The sequence below is a fragment of the Scomber scombrus genome, chromosome 4 (assembly GCF_963691925.1).
Source record: "Scomber scombrus chromosome 4, fScoSco1.1, whole genome shotgun sequence".
Lineage (NCBI taxonomy): Eukaryota > Metazoa > Chordata > Actinopteri > Scombriformes > Scombridae > Scomber > Scomber scombrus.
Window position 1 is genome coordinate 31089108 of NC_084973.1, and position 25481 is coordinate 31114588.

Consider the following 25481-nt stretch of genomic DNA (forward strand, 5'->3'; position numbering starts at 1 on the left):
AATAATCAAATTTGATCTTTTCATGTCTCTCTGGTTCTGTTTTGTTATGTTAGATGTGATTTATACATACCTGTGTGACAGGTCATCCCTTGAGAAAGAGATTATATATCCCAACATTTCCTGGTTAAATAAAGAATAAATCAAACATGAGATGAAGATTATGTTTCTGTGTTGTGCTCTTTGTGTAATGAATAAAGATAATCCCCCTTTTCAGGCCAGGCAGGTAGAATAAACATCAGGGATTGTTAACTTGTCCAGGAAATAAAATAAAATAAGAAGGAATAAATACAATGCTGAGGGCGACGCCTTTTGTAGGCACGTCATTCTATTTTGAAGCAAATTCCCCGTTTATATCAACAGGTGTGTCTAATCTTTGAGTGTTTGAATCTGACTTTAAAAGACTTAAAAATATATTTCATGGTTTTGGTTTAAGTTTGACAATCTGAGTTGTAAAAACTGTCCATTGGTGAAAACCTGCATTCATTTTACTCATTAAATGTTTTACCTGATGGTGGCACCAGATTAAATTCAGGGGATTAACAACATTATTACAGATTGTGCTTTGGGGAACATGCATGTCTGCACGAAATCTGGAAATCCAACCAATAGTTGCTGAACTATTTCAGTCTAGACCAGAAATGTCAGGCAAAGATTACAATGTCAAAATTAAAGGAATATTATAAGAATATAATAGTGTTAATTCAGACATGCTGTAGATTAAACAGATTAAACATCCTAAACAGTGACAGGTTACATAACCAATGAAAACAGCTCATTTAACACCTTGAAAACATATGTTTAGCTTAATGTAGTTAAAGTATTGCAGTAAAAGTAGTGGTTTGGTCCTACTGACTGATATATTATTAATATCAAATAAATCCAGCAGGTGGCACTGCAATCACTACATTAGAATGGGAAGACATTATGAACAGACCCCAAGTCATTACACAGCAGCACAGTACTGAGAATAATGCATTCTTCAGATGGGGAGGACGGTCAAAAGGTTGTTGGTGGAGTATCACACTTACATACATTCATCTGGCCACCGCTTCTGTCCAATAAAAATGAGATAAGATATGTAGATCAAGGAGAAAGCCTTCAAGAATAAGTCTCTCCACACTTGCACGTACCATCTGGCACTAGTCCCACAAGGAAACGACTAGCCAGTCAAATGCTGGTTAATTATGCAAGTGTTTGGTAGATTTGCTTGGTAATCTATTGAGTGGTAGAATTTGAACTAGCTATATGCTTGCAGGAACATATAAGCACATAGCAGGTACTTTTTTGTGAGAGTGACAGAGCATAAAGTCAGAGCTGTTAATGTTCAAGCTAGGGTTGAATCATGATGACGATGATGTAAAATATTAGCAGCATGAACCAAATGGTCTGTTCTGCAAAGTTGGTTTCTGTGGTGTTAGTTGTTGTTTGGAAGGACAGATAATAATTGATCATATTTGACAAGAACAATGACAGTTTCAATCACTGCAGGTCATTGATATGATGGTGCACTTTACCTTGGTGGCTTATCAGTCAATATGTTGGAATGGTGCTGAAATGTATTGTTTAAGTATAGTATGTAGTAGTGTAGTATTTTATTGCATCAACACTAAAGATACACAGCTTCCCAGGAGGAAAAATATTGAGTCATCACATGAAAAAACAATAAACTGTAATGATACTAGTTATATTTTCTGTACATTACAAAAAAAAACTAACCAAATCCTTTATGACTTCTGACTTTATCACATGTGATTTAAATTAAAGAAAAGGCGAATACAGAATACGAAAGCACAACGGGAGGAGAAATCTAGGTGTGGTCCTGCACCTGAAAATATGCTTAATAAGCTCCTCTTCACTAGGAAGAACTACACCCACAACATGATGCGCTTGAACGATTTATTAAGAAAACGATTGATGAGCATAGTTCTTCTGTTGCTGACGGCGTTTTGGGGAAGCTTGTAGGAGGTCCGTCGTAGAACCCGGGCAGAGAGGACCCCCAAAAACTTGACGTCCGTGTAAAGTAAGAATAAATTTGTTCTGAGTTTGACATACCACAGAAAAGTGTGTTGTTAACCACCCTGCCAAATTTGATGGCAGGAAATACTTTCTGTATCTTGTCTTTAGATTTAACCTATTTCTACACTATTACACATCATTATTATTGTAAGTTAAACAGTGGTAGGTGTTACTACAAACTGCCATTGTTAAGGACCAAACAGTCAAGCAATGAGGAAACAGGAGGATGAGGAGATGAAAACTGTTTTTATTTGCCTGGGTTTTATTAAAAACCAAGAATTGAATAATGAGGCCTGTAAAAAAAGTCAACAAAAACCTGTATGCAGTATATCCACATTGAAATATAATATATGTAAGTATGAAGTAAAAACATATATGTCATCTATGTACAAACTTTATATGAAACAATAGAAGGGTAAATACCATGATTCTAACTATTTGCATATAATCAAAGGAAATGGAAAACAAATCAAATTAATTGTGAATCATAGAGAAACAAGTTCAGAACCATGTCAGTCTAAACATTTTACTTTTATTAAGTTTAATTGGCAGGTTGATTGATGAAATCAATGAATAATGCAAATGTATGGTATAACTGCAAAGCAATTAGTATTTTCTATTGAATATAACTTTGACCCCATGGTTGTCATGTCCAGGAAATGCATTAAAAAAAAACCACTGGAATGTATTAGTTTTTGTTTTATACAGTATGGTTTTCATTGAAGGAAGTGATTACATAAGACTCTTCATTGGTATTACATCAAACATTTAAAATTATATCACAATTTTTGAGAAAATCAGCAAAATCAAGGGAATGATCAAACATATCAAACATGTCAAACATAATAAGGTACTTCTTGAATTTCATTAACAGTGCTCAGCGTTATTTAGCGGTTCACATCGATTCGTCACGGCCTGGACTTCCTTAACCTGAACGCTGTCATACGTTCCTGTGATCAACATCGTGCGGGTCTCTCCGTTAGCGTATGTGCGTGTGAGGAATGCTGTGAACGGGATGCTAATTTTGTACTTATACTGCACCATCCTAGCCATGCAGGAGGTGTTTGGTGGGGCAGTGAGCTGCACAGAGATAGTTTCAGTACTTGACTTCACCACCGTGTTTTGCCTAGAGAACGTGAACGTTACCGCAGTGCTGAATGTAATACCTGTGGAGAAAACGAGGGGAATTCCGGCTTCAATGAAAGTTTCAACACCGACTGCGATGGAAATGCCAATGTCCCACCTGTGCTCCTCCTCAATTGTCGTTGAGAGGGTAGCCGTTTCCACCACTGGGTGGCACTCATAGTTGTTAATGGAAGTTTCCCGCACTGTCTCTGGAGGATAATTGAGTATCTCTGAGTTGTCAGTGTTGTACTTGACATCGTAGATCCGCTGGTTGACTACATTCTTATTGATGGTCAGGACCTGGTACTCGTGGTACTTATACACAGTCCACTTCCAAGGCAAGTAGAAGTATTTATCCTGAGTAATCACTTCCCCAAGTCCATATTTGTCCTTCCCTACATACACATCCTGCCCGGGACAGATCCTGACTGAATTCTTGGGCACTGAACCGTACGAATTGTCTTTCCACTCCAGGATCTCAAAGTTACATTTGTTTACCAGGACCTCAAATGGGGAACCAAGATGTGTATTTCCTGCACTGGGATAGCGGCAATAAGGGCCCATGTTGGGGTTATAAAAGCCAGCGTTACACTCGTATTTGCAGACATAGTCAATGCGATCAACATATCCATTGTTGATTGAGACAGAATTGTTGGGGAGAAAGTTGTTCCAGGTCACCCATTCCAGGATGGTGCCGATGTTAGTAGTGTCGTCAGACGACTGGACCTGCGTGCTCGGGCTTGAGTTAGCGACACTCAGCAGCACATCTGCTGGCATCGATTGGTTAGATTTGATTTCAGGCTCACCATCTAGATGTGGGTTCATGAAGGAGAGAAAAGGGACAAGAATGTTTGTTTTAAGACAAGAATCAGGACACAATGGGTCGGTTCAAAAACGCATACTTGCCTATTACTCGTACTAACTCTGACGTCATTTGAAGTATGTAGTGTGTTTCAACTTCGTAGTATGGGATTTAGAGTATGCGAGAAGTTCCCAGATGGTTTACTAGATTTGCCAAAAATGCAGAGTATGCATCAAGAGCTGACCACTCACACTCAAATTACCTAAAAAGCAACGTAACTTCTGAAAAAAACCCAAAATAAAAAGATCACCACCTTGGTGGTTCCAAGTTAGCTACAGTGACGGTATGTTCGCTTCCTGTTTTCAAAATAAAAGCACCAATTCTATCATTATGGTTTTCTTAATAATAAAAGAAACTGATGTTTTATTTTGTGACAATGACAGGAAGTGCGTTACAAGCTACGGCTAACTTGAGTGGCTCCGAATTCGCAGGAACAAAACTTTAAACAGGTGTTATTTGGACAAATTAGCGTCACATTGTGGATCGAAAGGGCTACTTTACTTTCTCGCCTAAAAAGGTTAGAAATGTCGATGAAGTGGTATATTTAAAGAGTTAAAGCTAAAATGAAATCAGCTTCAGCCTGCTGATTTCAGCTCGGGTAGGGACGAAATGCATTGTGGGTTATAGTGTAGTTTACTTCAGTGTAAACAGTCTGCTTACTATCTGGTCGTTTAGTGTAGGATGGAAGTATGTAGTATAGAAGTATGTAGTATGTAGTATGCGGTTTTGAACACAGCCAATGTTTACCTTTTAAAATGAGGAATATTCATGCACATCCCAATGTGAGAGAGCTTTAAAATGCATTAATTTGTCTGAACATGATTTTTATCAAAGGAAATTAAGTATGACTTTTTCATTGGTAGTAGAAAAACAGGAATTACATTATTTTCCCTGTGCTTCTAATCTTTTCCCCAATTTCTCCAATTTCACCATGAAATCCTGGAGGGACTGCTTTATGATGAACTTGAATGATATAATCTCAGTTCATATTTACCATTCATGTCCTCTGTGTTGCTCCCAATGTCCAGATCTTTGGACAGGAGTCCTGGAGTCTGCAGAGCCAGCAGCAACAACACTGACAGCTTCATCTGGAGATTAAACAGAGAAACTTAATTACTGCTTGGTTATAACACATTGATAAAATAACCTTTAAAAACAAGCTTCATGAAGAATTCAGCATCTCAAATGTTAAGTCATCAACATATTAAACCTGGACTGTCTGAACATGATACATTGATTTTAAGAAGGAGAAAGAAGAACCAAAATAATGGTGAATATTAAGGAAAATTGATATCAGAAAGAAAACTCAGAGTAGCACTAACTCATTATGTAGTATCTAATTTTGGAAAGTATTTCGTTGTTCAAAAGATGTTGAGTCCCAAAAAGAATCAATCAAAAATCACTAGGAGTCGTCCAGCTGAATGCAGTTTTATTGTCGACAGCAAAACCCGGAGCCATTATACACAGACAGCATCTATGCAGAGAATGACACCCAGAACTAAAGCGGGGGTCCCTTTTATACTTCCAAAATTGCTGACCCATGTAAAAAAGTTTCAACCCCTCCCAATGTGTAATGAATTTCAACCAATCAAACTCATTCAAAACAACATGATCTCATTCATTTTGGACCTGGTGGCTGCTTGATCCAATTCTGGTTCTGTTGGTACTTCTGATGGGTAAAAGAGTTCACATTACATCATCAGTTTTTTTCTCCCTTGGCCTTCACTTCTGTTCTTCCCCTTCCCCTTTTGCTCACCCACTTGATCACACAGCTCCTGTGTTTATCACAGATTTCCAATATTATTCAATTACTTTTCTTACTGCATTCTTTTTCTATAATAATAATAAAAGTGTGGTATATATATATAATCACATGCATTGTGGTTTCTTATGCATATTAAATCATAAGGTGTTTATTCACTCAGTAAGTGCAAAATCACACACATCTCTTCATTTAATATAACAGCATTGGTCCCGACCATCATTAGTGAATAATAGTCAACAAACAAATACCCCTATATCAAATACAACATTATGCATTGTTAACAATTATCTATCAAAATTATACACTACAATTACTAACACAGAAAACATTAAGAAGTACTCACCATCATGGTGTTCATCAATTGATCCACCTGCAGGCATCTCCAGCTTTATATACTGTAGCTGTTTATTGTTGAGTCATTGAACAAACACTGTACAGACTTTCACTTTTTCTTGGCTCTGAAATTGATTAGTAAACATTACTAGATGTGAGAATAGATTTTAATGAGATGGGATGGGTTTCCTTGTGTTTGTAAATGCCTCTCACTGATAAGATTAAGGTCGAATTTCACAGTTCCACAGGGAACAAGGACATGTTTCTAACAGTTGTCTGACCAGATCATCTAAACAGGTAATATTCAGTTTACTGCAGTCTGCTCTGAACTTTGTAAAATGTTCTTTCTATGAAGCCTGAACACAGAAAAGGATACATTTCATCTCAAAACACGTATTACTTTGATATGAGGCATTAAAGCGCATTTTAAAAAATTTCACAGAGAAGGTAAATAATCAAATTTGATCTTTTCATGTCTCTCTGGTTCTGTTTTGGTATGTTAGATGTGATTTATGGAATTAAAAATGTGTGTTTTTATGTAACTGTGTGACAGGTCATCCCTTGACAAAGAGATTATATATCCCAAAATTTCCTGGTTAAATAAAGAATAGATAAAACATGAGATAATGAATATAATGTGATGTGCTCTATGTGTTTAATGAATAAAGACATTCCCCCTTTTCTCTTGATAATATCAGGCCAGGCAGGTAGAATAAACATCAGGGATTGTTAACTTATCTAGGAAATCAGATAAAGTAAGAAGGAATAAATACAACGCTGAGGGCGACGCCTTTTGTGGGCACGTCATTCAATTTTGAAGCAAATTCCCCGTTTATATCAACAGGTGTGTCTAATCTTTGAGTGTTTGAATCTGACTTTAAAAGACTTAAAAAGATATTTCATGGTTTTGGTTTCAGTTTGACAATCTGTCCGTTGGTGAAAATCAATTTTACTCATTAAATGTTTTACCTGATGGTGGCACCAGATTAAATTCAGGGGATTAACAAAATTATTGAAATCCAACCAATAGTTGCTGAACTATTTCTGCTGAACCTCAGACATAAAAAAATAATTAAAAAAAACTAAATACTGTGAATAAAACACTATAAGGCTCTTTAGACAGTTTAACTTTTTTATGTTTTTGTTTATGTGTCAGGCAAAGATTACAATGTCAAAAATAAAGGAATATTATAAGAATATAATAGTGTTAATTCAGACATGCTATAGATTAAACATATTAAACATCCTAAACAGTGACAGGTTACATAACCAAGGAAAACAGCTCATTTAACACCTTGAAAAACATATATTATACTTGCAGCGGCAGTCACACAACACATATTATATATAAAGTGATCAGATCAAAGCTCACATCTCCTGCCAAAACTAACTTAAAGCCTCTGCAGCTAATGTTGTATTGGAGATAAACTTGATAGATTGGGTGTGAACAGCTATTGTTGCAGCTGGGTATCAATCCACAGTGTTGATACGGAAGCAGGTATCAGTTTTGCAAACTTTATCTAGGCACTTGGAGTGATGAACAAGTTATATATGGGTGTGATATCTTCAAATTAAAACCCATGTATGGTTTGACAAAGAAACATCATTTATGTTATGATATATTTAAATAATTCCCAAATAATGTGCAACACTAGAACAGATCTGATAACACATCCACAAAGAAAGCATGAAGATGACCTTTTTATTTTAAACACAGCAATGCCAATATACCTGAAACATCTGTCACAATAACCCAGAAACTCAGCTGCATTGGACAGGAGGATTCAACAATGGGAGAACTTTAAAAAAGAAGAGAAAAAAAGCTTTCCATTTCTCTTTGCTTGGCAGCTTTATCCTCCAGCTCACTTCTCTCCTTTCTTCTCTGAAATAACAGTAACGGTACATACTGTACGTGTTATCAGCTTAATGTAGTTAAAGTATTACAGTAAAAGTAGTGGTTTGGTCCTTCTAACTGATATATTATTAATATCAAATGAATCCAGCAGGTGGCACTGCAATCACTACATTAGAATGGGAAGACATTATGAACAGACCCCAAGTCATTACACAGCAGCACAGTACTGAAAATAATACATTCTTCAGATGGGGATGACAGTCAAAAGGTTGTTGGTGTGTAGTAGTGTAGTATTTTATTGCATCAACACTAAAGATAACTTCCTGGGAAAAAAAATATTGAGTCATCACCATTGACTGTATATAAAATGGACGTAACATCCGTGACATCACCCTTTGGTTTGTGGACTGCTGCTTGGAAACGAATAGTTTCGGATCTGGGCAGCGCCATCTTGAAAATTTCCGGTGCATGCTGGGAAAAAAAAAAACACGGATTCTACTTATATGGGCATCAGGAGGAGCATGAGGCGCCCTCCTGAACCTGTGAACCAATCAACCTGTCAATCACGACGTAGCCACGCCCTAATGCATACCCTGCTTTATCATCACATATAAAATCAGGGAGGCCAAAATGTCCCAAATGAACATCATACTGCATTGAAGAAGGCTTTAAACTAGCGATTGAGACCATAAACACATTTTGAAAACGTTTACTGAGGTTATAAATCAAGTGAGAAGTTGGTGAATTCTCCATTGACTTGTATAGAGACGGAAGTCCTTTTGACACCAAAACGGTCGCCCCCTGGTGGCCTTTTGATAGAATGCAGTTTTAAGTTACTTCCACGTTGGCATCACTTCAGAGGACCGGAACTCCCCGCCTGATGCAGACCCATCATTTTTTGAGATGAGGCCAAGCACTGAGGTGTCGTCTGCAAATTTAAAGATGTAGTTTGTTGGATAGGAGGGAGAGAAGTCATGTGTGTAGAGCGTGTAGACCAGTGGACTGAGTACACAACCGTGTGGGGTTCTGGTGCTGATGGTCAGGATCGAAGAGTAGTGTTTCCCAATACGAAATTTGGAAATGAGTTTGCTTGGCAGGATTGTATTGAAAGCAGAACTGTAGTCGATGAACAGCATGCAGACATATGTGTTATTTAGCTCCAGGTGCTCCAGTGCAGTGTGAAGCAGCAGTTCTACCGTGTCCTCTGTTGACCGGTTCTCCCTGTAAGCAAACTGGGGCTGGTGGAAGGAAGCTTTTGTTATGCTTCTGATGTGTTTCATGACCCACAGGCCTGTAGTCATTTAGGGAATTAAACTGCAGTCTTTTTCGGTACTGGTATTATTGTAGATGCTTTGAAACATGAGGGGGACATATGACAGACTTAAGGACCGGTTAAAATGCTTGTATGGACCTCTGTCAGCTGGTCACCACAGACTTTAAGGACACTGCGACCAGCTGAAGGAGGTCCTTACAAGCATTAGCAGTAGAACAGTACAGACTGCAGTTTTGTTGATTACTTTACAAACTTACAAACTCAGTGCTTCTGCTTTCTTTGTTTGATGAAATAAAATAAAAGTAGCCAACCATAACTTGGCTTTGATTTATAAATGTACAGTTGAAAAACAAAAACAATGCTGCAGGCAGTAGCAATCCTTTAGTATTTTTTATACCCCCTATGCTGCTACCTACCTACCTAGTGGGCCTGGCAGGTCAAAGCCTGAAACAGGAACTTCTAGTGTTTCTTTTTAAAGAAATCTACACACAGAAAGTAGGGATTTTCTTTGTGCTACTGAATCTAGCACATCAAATAATAAACCACCAAGAAAGGTTCTACAAACCTTCATAAATGTCTCATCTTATTTATTTTCACAATAGCAACAGAAGCAAGCTATTCTCTCTCTCTCTCTCTCTCTCTCTCTCTCTCTCTCTCTCTCTCTCTCTCTCTCTCTCTCTCTCTCTCTCTCTCTCTCTCTCTCTCTCTCTCAGCATTGTCCGGCAGCGCTTGCATATTGTTTTGCATTTGTCCGTTTCCTTTTCATCATCTGCATTTGTTGAAACGGTAAAAGCTGAATCTAAAAGACGACGGAGCATCCACAAGCTCACAGTCGCTTGCTTCTCCTTCTCATTCTCATTCAGGGGTATTTTCCCTCTCCTGCTGTTTTTGACCCTGAGAAAACATTTTTATTAACAATCTCTGCGAGTACAACACGGCTTTACTTATGATTTATTTGCCATCGATTTCGTCACAGTCCTAAGAGGAAAAAATTACAGATCCTACTATGGCCATTGCCTTTATCAATTAGGTTTAAGAATGAGGATTCTGATTGGTTACGGTTAGGGCAACAATATCAGGGTAAGCCAATGACAGGCAGAGCGTGGCCATAGTAGGATTCGTAAATACGCGTCCCGTGACTGTATCGAGACTGTGATGTTGTGAAATTGGCGATATTGTTACATCCCTACAAACTGTATATGAAACAGTATAAAATATTAGAAATTAGAAGAATTTCATATATTAAAAGTAAGATGCAAGAAAAGGATGCAAGTGAGGGTAACATGGATGCAATTTAAAGTATGTGTAAAGGAAAATCAGAGAACATAATATAATTGTTGGAATTGTGAAAAGACTGTGAATTATGTAGTACTAAACTGTTTTTCACAATTTCTGTGTTCAGGATTTTTTTGGGGCAGGCCTGAATGGTGGTGGTGGTTCTATGATGTAGAGGGGTAACTTGCATTATTCTCACTATTTTCATTTAATCAAAGGAAATGAAAAAAAATAATTAATTGTGAATGATAGAGAAACACCGTTAGAAACATGTCAGATAAAAAGTTGTCTTTTTTTATTCATTTTTATTTGCAGCTTACATTCTTAATTGATAGCTTTATTAATTGATTAAAAATACCACTGAGATATATTTGTGTTTTTTTTTATAGAGTATGGTTTTCATTGAAGGAAGTGATTACATAAGACTCTTCATTGGTATTACATCAACCATTTAAATTTATATCACAATTTTTGAGAAAAACAGCAAAGTCAAGGGACTGATCAAACATATGGTATGTCAAACATCTTATAGTACTTCTTGAATTTCATTAACAGTGCTTAGTGTTCTCTAGAGGTTCACATCGATTCGTCACGGCCTGGTCTTCCTTAACCTGAACGCTGTCATACATTCCCGTGATCAATATGGTGCGGGTCTCTCCGTTAGCATATGTGCGTGTGAGGTAAGCTGTGAACGGGATGCTAATTTTGTACATATACTGCACCATCCTAGCCATGCAGGAGCTGTTTGGTGGGGCGGTGAGCTGCACAGAGATAGTTTCAGTGCTGGAAATCACCACTGTGTTTTGCCAGGAGAACTTGAACATCTTCTCTGGGCTGAATATAATACCTTTGGAGGAAACGTGGGGAATTCTGGTCTTGATGGTAGTTTCAACACCGACTTTGATGGAAGAGCCAATATCCCACCTGTGCTCCACTTCAGTTGTCTTTGAGAGGGTAGCCGTTTTTACCACTGGATGGCACTCATAGTTGTTGATGGAAGTTTCCCGCACTATCTCTGGAGGATAATAGAGTATCTTTGAGTTGTCAGTGTTGTACTTGACATCGTAGATCCGCTGGTTGAATACATTCTTATTGGTGGTCAGGACCTGGTAGTCGTGGTACTTATACACAGTTGACTTCCAAGGCAAGTAGAAGTATTTATCCTGAGTAACCACCTCCCCAAGTCCATATATGTTCTTCCCTACATACACATCCTGCCCGGGACAGATCCTGACTGAATTCTCGGGCACTGAACCGTACGAATCGTCCTTCCACTCCAGGTTCTCAAAGTTACCTTTGTTTACCAGGACCTCAAATGGGGAACCAGGAAGTGTTTTTCCTGCACTGGGATAGTGGCAATGAGGGCCCATGTTGGGGTTATAAAAGCCACCATTACACTTGTATTTGCAGACATAGTCAATGCGACCAACATATCCATTGTAGATTGAGACAGAATTGCTGGGGAGAGAGCTGTCCCAGGTCACCCATTCCAGGACAGTGCCGATGTTAGCAGTGTTGTCGGAAGACTGGACCTGCGTGCTCCGACTCAGCAGCAGCGGCATCGATTGGTTAGCGTTGATTTTAGGCTCACCATCTAGATGTGGGTTCATGAAGGAGAGAAAAGGGACAAGAATGTTTGTTTTAAGACAAGAATCAGGACAATGTTTACCTTTTAAAATGAGGATTCTTCATGCACATCCTAACATGACAGAGCTTTAAAATGCATTAATTTGTAAAAATGAGAAGTGAAATATTCTCGTAGTTACTTCTTAATATCTCCATTCATCTGGAAAAGCTTACATTTCCAGGTTAGTACTTTTTTAACAAACCTGCAAACCAGGAGTGGCAAACCAGCCAGAACTGGCACCTTATCTTATCAAGGTAACCTTAGATGGTTTATTATAGATTATTATAGTGAAGTTATATATTACATATGATGTATAGGTTCTTATGCAATGGCTTTACTGGTCCAGCCCAGTTGAGAACAAAACGGGCTGTTTGTGGCCCCTGAAACAAAATGAGTTAGACATCCCTGCTGTAAAATAAATTCTATACAATTTGTTTGGAAGCTATAGGTCATGTGCTGAGGTTTAAATGGTTAGTTCTTGGTGTGATTACAGGTTCAGGATTTTGTAAATAATTTCTTAACATGGAAACATATATTCATAGAATATTTTAAACCAATATATAAATACACATGTCACACCGGTGCATTTGGCGACATGTGAAGAGTTTGGTCATGTTAGTTTGTAAAGAAACGGCTCCAAAGACTAATAACTATAGCTATTATTTGTCGAACATACTAGTAGTTAGTAGTCATAGTAGAGAGTAGTTCTGTGTAAGGAAGACGCCACTGAGCATGTGCGGGAATGTTTTTCTGTTTACAGCATCACAGCTTGTCATGCTTCCTATCGAAACCTCTTGACTTTGTACTGAAGTTCAAAGAAGAATTTACAGTGTAGTGAAGCTGTAAACAGAACCATGTTCCTGCACATGCACAGTTTGGATCTGAACATTAGATTTGCTGAAATTAAAAAGAAAGCCTCAACTTTAGCTGAGCTGCTGGATGGAGTGTGTTTGCTTTTCTGATTCAATTTTCAAAGCTTAGTGCAGAAAGCAAGAACATATAGCTTGTAAGCAGAAGCACTGAGTGCCTGTAGCCCCACCAAACTAAACAATCATCAGCTACAACTGATGATTTGATGGTAGGGGGGACTGGGATTGGTTGTCAGACAACTCAATAATCATTCCTACATTAATAGGAATATTAAGGTCTTAGCTCAAAATCTGTATCACGTTAACTTTTATAACTTATTGTAACAAGAAGTAATTAACCATCAAAGACACTCTGACACATTGTGACAACCAACCACATCACTGTGTTGGTTGTCCCTATAGTTATCAATGGGGTTTCAGTAAAAGATAATGTTATTTTAAAAATACTTTTAGTATTATTTAAATTTGTTTTTAATTTTTTAAAGATAGAAACACCAAATATTCTTTTGAAATGAACACCACTTCTATAATAGTACTCATCAACGCCCCATGTGTTTAAACCATGAATTTGAACCGGGTGATTATTTGTTTGAAGTAGCCTCTGCAATGAGAAGTAAAATGAAGGAATTTACAGTGATTTACAGTAAAGCCATTGTTTCATAACATATCAGTGTATGGACTAGACCTGTTGGATATCAAATATGTGAGAGACCCTGAGAGAAATGAGAAAACCATCCCCAACTGATGTCTTGACAACTATTTTAAGCTAGCTACCACATGGCTTTAGCTTGCTAGCTAAAAATTGAGCTATTACCTTTGGCTTTTTAATAAGTGTTTGATTTAAAAAATAAAAACATTTTTTTTAAAAACTTACAAGCTTTTAATACAAGAACAACACCAACATGAAAAATAACCCTAACCCTTAAAAATTACAAAATATCTCCTCACATCAATGTTTTGTGTGTTTTCTTCAAAATGCCCAGTGCAAAATGGGCAGGATGTTAGGCTGACTATCTGATATCAACATCATGTCACAGTGACCTCTAGTTTGTCTGTAATAAGCACTGTGACAACCTACCTGTGTGACAACCTACCTGTGTGACAACCAACCCCGGTCTCCCCTACTAAGGAGTTTAAGTGTCAAATCATGTTTTATTTGTGCTTTAAAATCCAAGAGAAGAGCTGCAATACCAACCCTTCTAAAGGGGTTTCCATATTCTTTGTTGCTCTGTAAGGTATTGTATCAATCCAATGCAAAATCAATTGCAATGTTGCAGCCACAATAACAAAAGAAAGCAATCTTTGCAATATATTTTGCTAAATTACCTCACATTTTCTGCAAGAATTGGCCAAATCAACAGACCGCTTGTGATGTGGAACAATTTTCATATTTTGTGTCGTGATAACTGATGACACTGGACAAATGTCAGCTGCCAACAAAAACGATGCCATAGACCAAGCAGAACAATTCCCAAATGAGGTTTGCATTCAGTTAATCAGAATAATACAAGGTGATGATGCTCATACAGCAGAGATGGATAAACCTCCTATCCCAACCCCCGTACCAAGCACCGGACCTGGGGTGACAGAGCCTTCTTGGAGTGGACAATGCCATCACATATCTACTGCACAGGACGCATTCACACCTGGACAAGGGGAAATGCGCTGTGAGAATCATGTTCTTTGATTTTTCCAGCGCTTTCAACACCATTCAACCCCTGATGCTAGGAGACAAGCTCTTGCAGATGGGTGTGGACGCTCACCTGGTATCCTGGATTACTGACTACCTGACGGGGCGGCCACAGTTCGTCAGACTAAAGGACATATAAGTATCTGGGGGTACATCTGGACAATAAACTTGACTGGTCAGCCAATACTGACGCCATCTACAAAAAAGGACAGAGCCGGCTGTACTTCCTGAGGAGGATGCAGTCCTTCAACGTATGCAGCAAACTCCTCCTTTTACCATTCTGTGGTCGCCGCTGGGGAGGAAGCACTAAAGAAGAGGGATGCCGGGCGACTGGATAGGCTGGTAAAGAAAGCTAGCTCTGTTGTGGGAGCTGAACTGGAGAGCATCACTTCAGTTACAGACAAAAGGACCCTAAACAAACTGCTCACCATCATGGACAATGAAGGTCATCCACTTCACAACACCATCATCCAGCAGAAGAGCATGATCATATTTTTAGTTTTATTTTTACTTTTATTTTATTTTATTTCTGCAATTCATCACACAGCCTCATCCTCAGACCTTGTTGTTCTTATTTTAGTATATAGTTCTTATTTTAGTATTTAGTATGTAGTTTTTCTTCTTATTTAGTATTTTGTATTTAATGTTTTAGTATATTGTTCTTTGATGTCTTTGTGTATTAAGCTGCTGGACACTAAATTTCCCCAAGGGGATCAAAAAAGTTTACATCTATCTATCTATCTATCTATCTTCTCCATCGCCGCCCCCTCCCTCTGGAACTTGCTCCCCAATCACATCCGTGACTGTACCGTCCTGCCCACATTCAAATCACTGCTCAAAACCCACCTCTTTAGAATTGCTTTTAATACATGATTAATGCCCGCGTCTAGCGTTTTACTGTGTATTTTAATGTTTTTATATTTATTTTAATTCATTGTTCACTGTTTTTTTGTTGTTGTTTTTTTTTACCCGTGCTTCTGTAAAGCGTCTTTGAGTTTCAAAAAAGCCCTATACAAAATAAAATTATTATTATTATTATTATTATTATTATTATTATTACATAACCTATACGTTTATGTTAATGGATTTAATTTAATGGCATTAGTGACTGATTTTGTTTGGTGGTAATGTTGAGCTGAAAGTTTATTCAGTGAAGGTTTATAAATGTAATACAGGTACAATGTTTTATTTTGTGTTTAACTTTGAGCCCATTTACGTTAAAAACGTGTTGTTCTTGCAGTATGCTTTTTATCAAAGGAAATTAAATATGACTTTTCATTGGTAGTAGGAAAACAGAAATTACATTATTTTCCTGTGCCAGTAATCGTTTCCCCAATTTTACCATGAAACCCTGGAGGGATTGCTTTATGATAAACGTGAATGATAATGTTTGTTTCCCCTAATCTTTAAATTAATCATCTCAGTTCATATTTACCATTTATGTCCTCTGTGTTGTTCCCGATGTCCAGATCTTTGGACAGGAGTCCTGGAGTCTGCAGAGCCAGCAGCAACAACACTGACAGCTTCATCTGGAGATTAAACACAACTTAATCACTGCTGGGATATAACATATTGATAAAATAACCTTTAAATACAAACTTCATGAAGAATTCAGCATCTCAAATGTTAAGTCATCAACATATTAAACCTGGACTGTCTGAACATGATACATTGATTTTAAGGAGGAGAAAGAATAAGAACCAAAATAATGGTGAATATTTAGGAATATTATAAGTTGATATCAGAAAGAAAACTCGGAGCAGCACTAACTCATTACTAACACAGAATACATTAAGAAGTACTCACCATCATGGTGTTCATCAATTGATCCACCTGCAGTCATCTCCAGCTTTATATACTGTAGCTGTTTATTGTTGAGTCATTGAACAAACACTGTACAGACCTTGACTTTTTCTTGGCTCTGAAATTGATTAGTGAACATTAACTGATGTGAGAATAGATTTTAATGAGATGGGATTGGTTTCCCTGTGTTTCTAAATGCCTCTCACTGATAAGATTAAGGGGGAATTTCATAGTTCCACAGGGAACAGGGACATGTTTCTAACAGTTGTCCGACCAGATCTAAACAGGTATTATTCAGTTTCCCTGCAGTCTGCTCTGAACTTTGTAAAATGTTATTTCTATGAAAGCCTGAACATAGAAAAGGATGCATTTCATCTCAAAACACTTATTGCTTTGATATGAGGCATTAAAGTGCTTTTTTTTTTTTAATCACAGAAAATAATCAAATGTGATCTTTTCACATCTCTCTGGTTCTGTTTTGTTATGTTAGATGTGTTTTTATGTAACTGTGTGACAGGTAATCCCTTGGCGAGAGATTATATATCCCAACATTTCCTGGTTAAATAAAGAATAAATCAAACATGAGATGAAGATTATGTGTCTGTGTTGTGCTCTGTGTGTTTAATGAATAAAGATAATCCCCCTTTTCAGGCCAGGCAGGTAGAATAAACATCAGTGATTGTTGACTTATCCAGGAAATCAGATAAAAAATGCCTTTTGTAGGCACGTCATTCAATTTTGAAGCAAATTCCCCGTTGATATAAACAGGTGTGTCTAATCTTTGAGTGTTTTAAAATACTTAAACAGATATTTCATGGTTTTGGTTTAAGTTTGACAATCTGAGTTGTAGAAACTGTCCGTTGGTGAAAACCTGCACTAATTTTACTCATTAAATGGTAAATGGACTGTACTTATATAGCACCTTTCTAGTCTTTTCACTCACAGCGCTTTACACTACAACTCACTCACCCATTCACACACATTCATACGCTGATGGCAGGCAGCTACCACGCAGGGTGCCAACCTGCATATCAGGAGGAAGCTAATCATTCACTCACATTCATACACCGTTGGCACAGCAACGGGAGCAATTAGGGGTTAAGTATCTTGCCCAAGGACACATCGACATGTGGACTGGAGGAGCCGGGAATCGAACTGCCAATCTTCCAATTGGAGGACGACTGCTCTACCTCCTGAGCCACAGATTAAATTCAGGGGATTCACAAAATTATTACAGATTTTGCTTTGAGGAACATACATGTCTGCACGAAATCTGGAAATCCAACCAATAGTTGCTGAACTATTTCAGTCTAGACCAGAAATGTCAGGCAAAGATTACAATGTCGGAAATAAAGGAATATTATAAGAATATAATAGTGTTAATTCAGACATGCTGTAGATTAAACAGATTAAACATCCTAAACAGTGACAGGTTACATAACCAATGAAAACAGCTCATTTAACACCTTGAAAAACATATATTATACTTGCAGCGGCAGTCACACAACACTTATTATAAATAAAGTGATCAGATCAAAGCTCACATCTCCTGCCAAAACTAACTTAAAGCCTCTGCAGCTAATGTTGTATTGGAGATAAACTTGATAGATTGGGTGTGAACAGCTATTGTTGCAGCTGGGTATCAATCCACAGTGTTGATACGGAAGCAGATATCAGTTTTGCAAACTTTATCTAGGCACTTGGAGTGATGAACAAGTTATATATGGGTGTGATATCTTCAAATTAAAACCCATGTATGGTTTGACAAAGAAACATCATTTATGTTATGATATATTTAAATAATTCCCAAAGAATGTGCAACACTAGAACAGATCTGATAACACATCCACAGAAAAGGCATGAAGATGACCACAATTTCTTTTAAACACAGCAATGCCAATAACCCTGAAACATCTGTCACATTAACCCAGAAATGCAGCTGCATTGGACAGGAGGATTCAACAATGGGAGAACTTTAAAAAAAAAAGTTAAAGTATTACAGTAAAAGTAGTGGTTTGGTCCTTCTAACTGATATATTATTAATATCAAATGAATCCAGCAGGTGGCACTGCAATCACTACATTAGAATGGGAAGACATTATGAACAGACCCCAAGTCATTACACAGCAGCACAGTACTGAGAATAATGCATTCTTCAGATGGGGAGGATGGTCAAAAGGTTGTTGGTGTGTAGTAGTGTAGTATTTTATTGCATCAACATTAAAGATACACAACTTCCTGGGGAAAAAAGTATTGAGTCATCACCATAGACTGTATATAAAATGGACGTAACATCCGTGACGTCACCCATTGGTTGTGGACTGCTGCTTGGAAGTGAATAGTATCGGATCTGAGCAGCGCCATCTTGAAAATTTCCGGTGTATGCCGGGTAAAAAACCCCCACAGATTCTACTTATATGGGCATCAGGAGGAGCATGAGGCGCCCTCCTGAACCTGTGAACCAATCAACCTGTATAACTAGTATCATTACAGTTTATTGTTTTTTCATGTGATGACCAGGCAGGGAGTTCCGGTCCTCTGAAATGATGCCAACGCGGAAGTAACTTAAAACTGCATTCTATCAAAAGGCCACCAGGGGGCGACCGTTTTGGTGTCAAAAGGACTTCCGTCTCTATACAAGTTTTTGTATAGAGTTTTTTAGTATTTTTAACCTCAGTAAACGTTTTCAAAATGTGTTTATGGTCTCAATCGCTAGTTTAAAGCCTTCTTCGATGCAGTATGATGTTCATTTGGGACATTTTGGCCTCCCTGATTTTATATGTGACGATAAAGCAGGGTATGCATTAAGGCGTGGCTACGTCGTGATTGACAGGTTGATTGGTTCACAGGTTCAGGAGGGCGCCTCTTGCTCCTCCTGATGCCCATATAAGTACAATCCGTGTTTTTATTTTTCCCAGCATGCACCTGAAATTTTCAAGAAGGCGCTGCTCAGATCCGATACTATTGGCCTCAGAGCAGCAGTCCACAAACCAATGGGTGACGTCACTGTTGTTACGTCCATTTCTTATATACAGTCTATGCAAAACCAAGAGACTGATCAAACATATGGTATGTCAAACATCATAAGGTACCTCTTGAATTTCATCAACAGGGCTCAGCGTTCTCTAGAGGTTCACATCGATTCGTCACGGCCTGGACTTCCTTAACCTGAACGCTGTCATACGTTCCTGTGATCAACATTGTGCGGGTCTCTCCGTTAGCGTATGTGCGTGTGAGGAATGCTGTGAACGGGATGCTAATTTTGTACTTATACTGCACCATCCTAGCCATGCAGGAGCTGTTTGGTGGGGCGGTGAGCTGCACAGAGATAGTTTCAGTGCTGGACGTCACCACCGTGTTTTGCCAGGAGAACTTGAACGTCTCCTCAGTGCTGAATGTAATACCTGTGGAGAAAACGAGGGGAATTCCAGCCTTGATGGTAGTTTTAACACCGACTTCAATGGAAAAGCCAGTGTCCCACCTGTGCTCCACCTCAATTGTCTTTGAGAGGGTATCTGTTTTCACCACTGGACGGCACTCATAGTTGTTGATGGAAGTTTCTCGCACTATCTCTGGAGGATAATAGAGTATCTCTGAGTTGTCAGTGTTGTACTTGACATCGTAGATCCGCTGGTTGACTACATTCTTATTGATGGTCAGGACCTGGTAGTCGTGGTACTTATACACAGACCACTTCCAAGGCAAGTAGAAGTGTTTATCCTGAGTAATCACCTCCCCAAGTCCATATTTGTTCTTCCCTACATACACATCCTGCCCGGGACAGATCCTGACTGAATTCTTGGGCACTGAACCGTGTGAATCGCCATTCCACTCCAGGATCTCAAAGTTACCGTTGTTTACCAGGACCTCAAACGGGGAACCAGCATGTGTATGTTTTCCACTGGGATAGTGGCAATAAGAGCCCATGTCAGGGTTATAAAAGCCAGCGTTACACTTGTATTTGCAGATATAGTCAATGCGATGAACGTACCAATTGTCGATTGAGACAGAATTGTTGGGGAGAGAGTTGTTCCAGGTCACCCATTCCAGGATTGTGCCGACGTTAGTAGTGTCTTTGGAAGACTGGACCTGCGTGCTTGGACTTAAGTTGGCAACACTCAGCAGCACATCTGCTGGCATCGATTGGTTAACGTTGATTTCAGGCTCACCATCTAGATGTGGGTTCATGAAGGAGAGAAAAGGGACAAGAAGGTTTGTTTTAAGACAATAATCAGGACAATGTTTACCTTTTAAAATGAGGATTCTTCATGCACATCCTAACATGAGAGAGCTTTAAAATGAAATTATTTGTTAAAATGACAAGTAACATATTCTCCTAGCACCTTCTTAATATCTCCATTCATCTGGAAAAGTTTGCATTTCCGGATAAGATGTTTTTTAACAAATCTTTGGGCCAGAACCGGCCCACCAAAGGTTCCAATCAAGCCCAGTGGAGAAACTTTGCAAAGAGTGAAAATTGAAGAAAAGTAATTCCAGTTTTTCAATAAAATGCTATTCTCGCCTATTTTCACTCTGCATTCACAGTCAAGGCTTCTGATCTTACAACATGAGATAACTTCAGAAAATTGTCCTTCAAATTTGAATCACATTGCAACTCAAAATTTTGCTTGGGGGGGCTTGGAAACATTTTATCAGTGTCTTATCAAGGTAACCTTAGTGTATTCTAGTAGTCATATAAGTCATATAATACATATGATTATTAGTGTCCGAGTCTCTGTGTTTGGGCTGTGTTTTGTCCTGTGTAGTATTGTACTGTGTAGATTTGCAGTGTGTTGTTTTTTGCCAGAGTTCATTCGGCCTGCGTTTTTCTGTTGAGTTGTTTATTCCTGGTTTGGCCGAAAAAGTGCCTGTTTCCTGAGACTGTCTGCCTTGTCTGTCAATCTGCGCTACTCACTGTGACAAATAGGTTGTTATGCAATGGCTTTACTGGTCAAAATGTGTTCTAAATGGTTAGTTCTTGGTGTGATTACAGGTTCAGGATTTTGTAAAAAAACATGGTAAGATAATTTTATATATATTTTAAACCAATATATAAACACACATGTCACATCATGAAGAGTTTGGTCATGTTAGTTTGTTTAGAAATGCCTCCGAAGACTAATAAAAGCTATTATTTAGTAGTAGTTGTCATAGTAGAGAGTAGTTCTGTGCAAAGCAGATCCTGCTGAGCATTTACAGCTTTGCAGGTTGTTGTGCTACATATCACAACCTCTTGACTTTCTACTGAAGGTCTTTGAGAAATTTACAGTGTACTGAGACTGTACACAGACCCACAATCCTGCACATGCTCAGTTTGGCTCCGAACATTAGATTGGTTGACAATAAAAAAAAAAAGAAAGCCTTATCTTTTAAGTACCCAAAGTTAAGCTGCTGGATGGAATGTGTTTCCTTTTCTGATTCAATTGTCAAAGCTTCATGCAGAAAGCAAAAACATATAGTTTGTAAGCAGAAACACTTAATGCCTGTAGCCCCTCCAAAGTAAATAATCACCAGCTACAACTGATGATTTGATAGTACTAACAGGTTTTAAGTGGTAAATCATGTTTTATTTGTGGCTTGGTTGAAGTGGTGCTTTAAAATCCAAGAGCAGAGATGCAATACCCACACTGCAAACCCTTCTAAAGGGGTTTCCATATTCTTTGTTGCTCTGTAAGGTAAGGCCACAATAACAGAAGAAAGCAATCTTCGCAATGTATTTTTTCTAAATTACCTAAAATGTTCTGCAAGAATTGGCCAAATCAACAGAACGCTGTCAACGCTTGTGATGTGGAACAATTTTCATATTTTGTGTCGTGATAACTGATGACACTGGACAAATGTCAGCTGTCAACAAAAATGAAGCCATAGACCAAGCAGAACAATTCCCAAATGAGGTTTGCATTCAGTTAATCAGAATAATACAAGGTGATGATGTTCATACAGCAGAGATGGATATAACCTACAGTATATGTTTATGTTAATGAATTTATTTTAATGGCATTAGTGGCTGATTTGTTTGGTGGTAATGTTGAGCTGAACGTTTATTCAGTGAAGGGTTATAAATGTAACACAGGTACAATGTTTTCTCTTGTGTGTAACTTATTATAATTTACATTAAAAGCTTAGCACTGAATAATAGTTTTTGTGATATGCAGTATGCTTTCTGTTGAAGGAAGTGATTTAATATGACTTAATTGGTAATTTAAAAAAAACAGAAATCACATTATTTTCCTCCTTTGCAACTAATTGTTCCCCAATTTCCACATGTTTACCTTGAAATCCTGGAGGGATTGCTTTGTTTCCCCTAATCTTTAAATTCATAATCTCAGTTGATATTTACCATCTAAATCCTCTGTGGTGTTTCCGATGTCCAGATCTTTGGACAGGAGTCCTGCAGTCTGCAGAGCCAGCAGCAACAACACTGACAGCTTCATCTGGAGATTAAACACAGAACCAAAATAATGGTGAATATTTAGGAAAATTATAAATTGAACTCGGAGCAGCACTAACTCATTACTAACACAGAATACATTAATAAGTACTCACCATCATGGTGTTCATCAATTGATCCACCTGCAGTCATCTCCAGGTTTATATACTGTAGCTGTTTGTGTTGTCATTGAACAAACACTGTACAGACTTTTACTTTGTGTGGGCTCTTATCTCTAATGTCTTGATTAGAAAACATTAACTGATATCAGAGTAGAAATGGAAAATGGAATGGGTTTCCTTGAGTTTCTAAACGTCTCTCACAGATAGGATTAATCTCGCTTTTTCACCAAGTAACAGGGAATTTCACAGTTTGGCCTAATACATTTTTACCTATATAAATATAATTATTATCACACACACACAAACACACAGTCTGATCTGGACTTTGTAAATGTTCTTTCTATGAAGCCTGAACATAGAAAAAGATAAATTTAATCTCAAAACACTTACTGCTTTGATATGAGGCGTTAAAGGTTGACGTCTGCTGACGCCAACCTCCTGTCCCCTCCCCCCCGTACCAAGCACCGGACCTCCGGACTCCCTCTGGAACTTGCTCCCCAATCACATCCGTGACTGTACCGTCCTGCCCACTTTCAAATCACTGCTCAAAACCCACCTCTTTAGAATTGCTTTTAATGTATGATCATTGCCCGCGTCAAGCGTTTTAAGGTGTTATTTCATTTCACATGTATTTTATTGTTTTTATATTTATTTTAATTCATTGTACACTGTTTAAAAAATATATATATATAAATAAATGTATTATTATTATTATTATTATTGTTATTATTATTAAAGCACATAAACAGTGTTTCACAATGAAGGTGGTTTGTTTTGGTATGTTAGATGTGATTTATGGAATTAAAAATGTGTGTTTTTATATAACTGTGTGACAGGTCATCCCTTGAGAAAGAGATTATATATCCCAACATTTCCTGGTTAAATAAAGAATAAATAATTCCCCCGTTTCTCTTGATAATATCAGGCCAGGCAGGTAGACTAAACATCAGGGATTGTTAACTTGTCCAGGAAGTCAGATAAAATAATAGGAATAAATACAACGCTGAGGGCAAAGCGTTTTGTAGGCACGTCCTTCACATCGAAGCTAATTCTCCGTTTTTATGAATGGGTGTATCTAATCTGTGAGTGTTTGAATCTGACTTTAAAATAAATCTTAAAAGATATTTCATGGTTTTGGTTTAAGTTTGACAATCTGAGTTGTAGAAACTGTCCGTTGGTGAAAATCAATTTTACTCATTAAATGTTTTACCTGATGGTGGCACTAGATTCAATTCAGGGGATTAACAAAGTTATTACAGATTGTGCTTTGGGGAACATGCATGTCTGCACCAAATCTGATGGCAATCCAACCAATAGTTGCTGAACTATTTTAATCGAGACCAGAAATGTCAATCTGCTGGTCATGTCTGCTCATCAGACTATAAAAAGAAGAACATCAAAGTCATTAAGATAAATTGTAAGGGAATCATTGTCTGTACAAAATGTGATCTACCTTTGTGCACTTCTTTGTTTTTGCATGGACTTAAAAATCAATCAATCAATCTTTACTTATATAGCACCAAAGGCACTTTTCACATAGAGCAAGTCTGGACCGTACTCTTTCATTTATTTCATAGAGACCCTAGTATTACAGTAAAGTAGTGGTTTGGTCTTACTGACTGATATATTATTGATATCAAATGAATCCAGCAGGTGGCACTGCAATCACTACATCAGAATGGGAAGACATTATGAACAGACCCCAAGTCATTACACAGCAGCACAGTACTGAAAATAATACATTGAGTTTGCTGCATGGCACAAAGTCAAAATCACTGCCTCATGTAAAGTGTTAGTTGGTCTATATTTACAGTGTTGAACAAGAAATGACGGTGGATCTTCATCATTATGCTGCAAGAATAATTTGATTCTTTTGTTTTGAAATCAACTAACTTTTGTGACTGCTTAGTCTGTCTAACACTAACCCTATGAAGAGGTTCGAAACCTTCAGATGGGGAGGACAGTCAAAAGGTTGTTGGTGGAGTATTCCTTCAAAGTCACACTTACATACATTCATCTGGCCACCGCTTCTGTCCAATAAAAATGAGATATGTAGATCAAGGAGAAAGCCTTCAAGAATAAGTCTCTCCACACTTGCACGTACCATCTGACAGTAGTCCCACAAGGCTTGCAGGAAGGGACTAGCCAGTCAAATGCTGGTTAAATATGCAAAATATGTGTTTGGTAGATTTGCTTCACTCACCAGCCTAAATAACAAAAAAAACAATGGTAATTATTGACCGGTAGAATTTGAACTAGTTATTTGACTGGTGGACAAAAAAGTTTATATTGCGTCCTGCTTGCACGAACATAGTAGCTACTTTTTTTGTGAGAGTGAAAGAGCATAAAGCCGAGGTTACTAAAGGTGAATCATGATGACGATTATGTTAACCCTCCTGTCGTCCTCCCGGGTCAAATTGACCCCGTCTCTTTTGA

General features: G+C 37.9%; 3 protein-coding genes across 3 annotated transcripts; all 3 read right to left on the minus strand.

Annotated features, from left to right (window-relative positions):
* Positions 1 to 2855: 2855 nt before the first annotated feature.
* On the minus strand, positions 2856 to 9257 carry LOC133979423 (natterin-3-like). The gene is made up of 3 exons (XM_062417934.1): positions 8967 to 9257; positions 4998 to 5091; positions 2856 to 3950 (listed from the first exon to the last, which is right to left on the minus strand). Exons 1-3 carry the CDS (start codon positions 9255 to 9257, stop codon positions 2884 to 2886), a joined length of 1452 nt encoding a protein of 483 aa, XP_062273918.1. The 3' UTR covers positions 2856 to 2883.
* Positions 9258 to 10964: 1707 nt separating this feature from the next.
* LOC133979424 (natterin-3-like) lies at positions 10965 to 16502 on the minus strand. The gene is made up of 3 exons (XM_062417936.1): positions 16497 to 16502; positions 16126 to 16219; positions 10965 to 12098 (listed from the first exon to the last, which is right to left on the minus strand). Exons 1-3 carry the CDS (start codon positions 16500 to 16502, stop codon positions 11053 to 11055), a joined length of 1146 nt encoding a protein of 381 aa, XP_062273920.1. The 3' UTR covers positions 10965 to 11052.
* A 3039-nt stretch (positions 16503 to 19541) lies between these two features.
* On the minus strand, positions 19542 to 23045 carry LOC133979425 (natterin-3-like). Its single transcript, XM_062417937.1, has 3 exons — positions 23040 to 23045; positions 22834 to 22927; positions 19542 to 20665 (listed from the first exon to the last, which is right to left on the minus strand). Exons 1-3 carry the CDS (start codon positions 23043 to 23045, stop codon positions 19599 to 19601), a joined length of 1167 nt encoding a protein of 388 aa, XP_062273921.1. The 3' UTR covers positions 19542 to 19598.
* Between the last annotated feature and the right edge of the window lie 2436 nt (positions 23046 to 25481).

Coding starts and splice junctions, on each gene's coding strand:
- LOC133979424 (XM_062417936.1), bottom strand. Junction 12,099..16,125: donor CAACACAGAGGACATAAATG/GTAAATATGAAC, acceptor ACCCACATCTAG/ATGGTGAGCCTAAAATCAAC.
- LOC133979425 (XM_062417937.1), bottom strand. Junction 20,666..22,833: donor CACCACAGAGGATTTAGATG/GTAAATATCAAC, acceptor ACCCACATCTAG/ATGGTGAGCCTGAAATCAAC.
- LOC133979423 (XM_062417934.1), bottom strand. CDS start 9,257: ATGACTACAGGCCTGTGGGTCATGAAACACATCAGAAGCATAACAAAA. Junction 5,092..8,966: donor CCAGAACCCCACACGGTTGT/GTACTCAGTCCA, acceptor TTTAATCTCCAG/ATGAAGCTGTCAGTGTTGTT. Junction 3,951..4,997: donor CAACACAGAGGACATGAATG/GTAAATATGAAC, acceptor ACCCACATCTAG/ATGGTGAGCCTGAAATCAAA.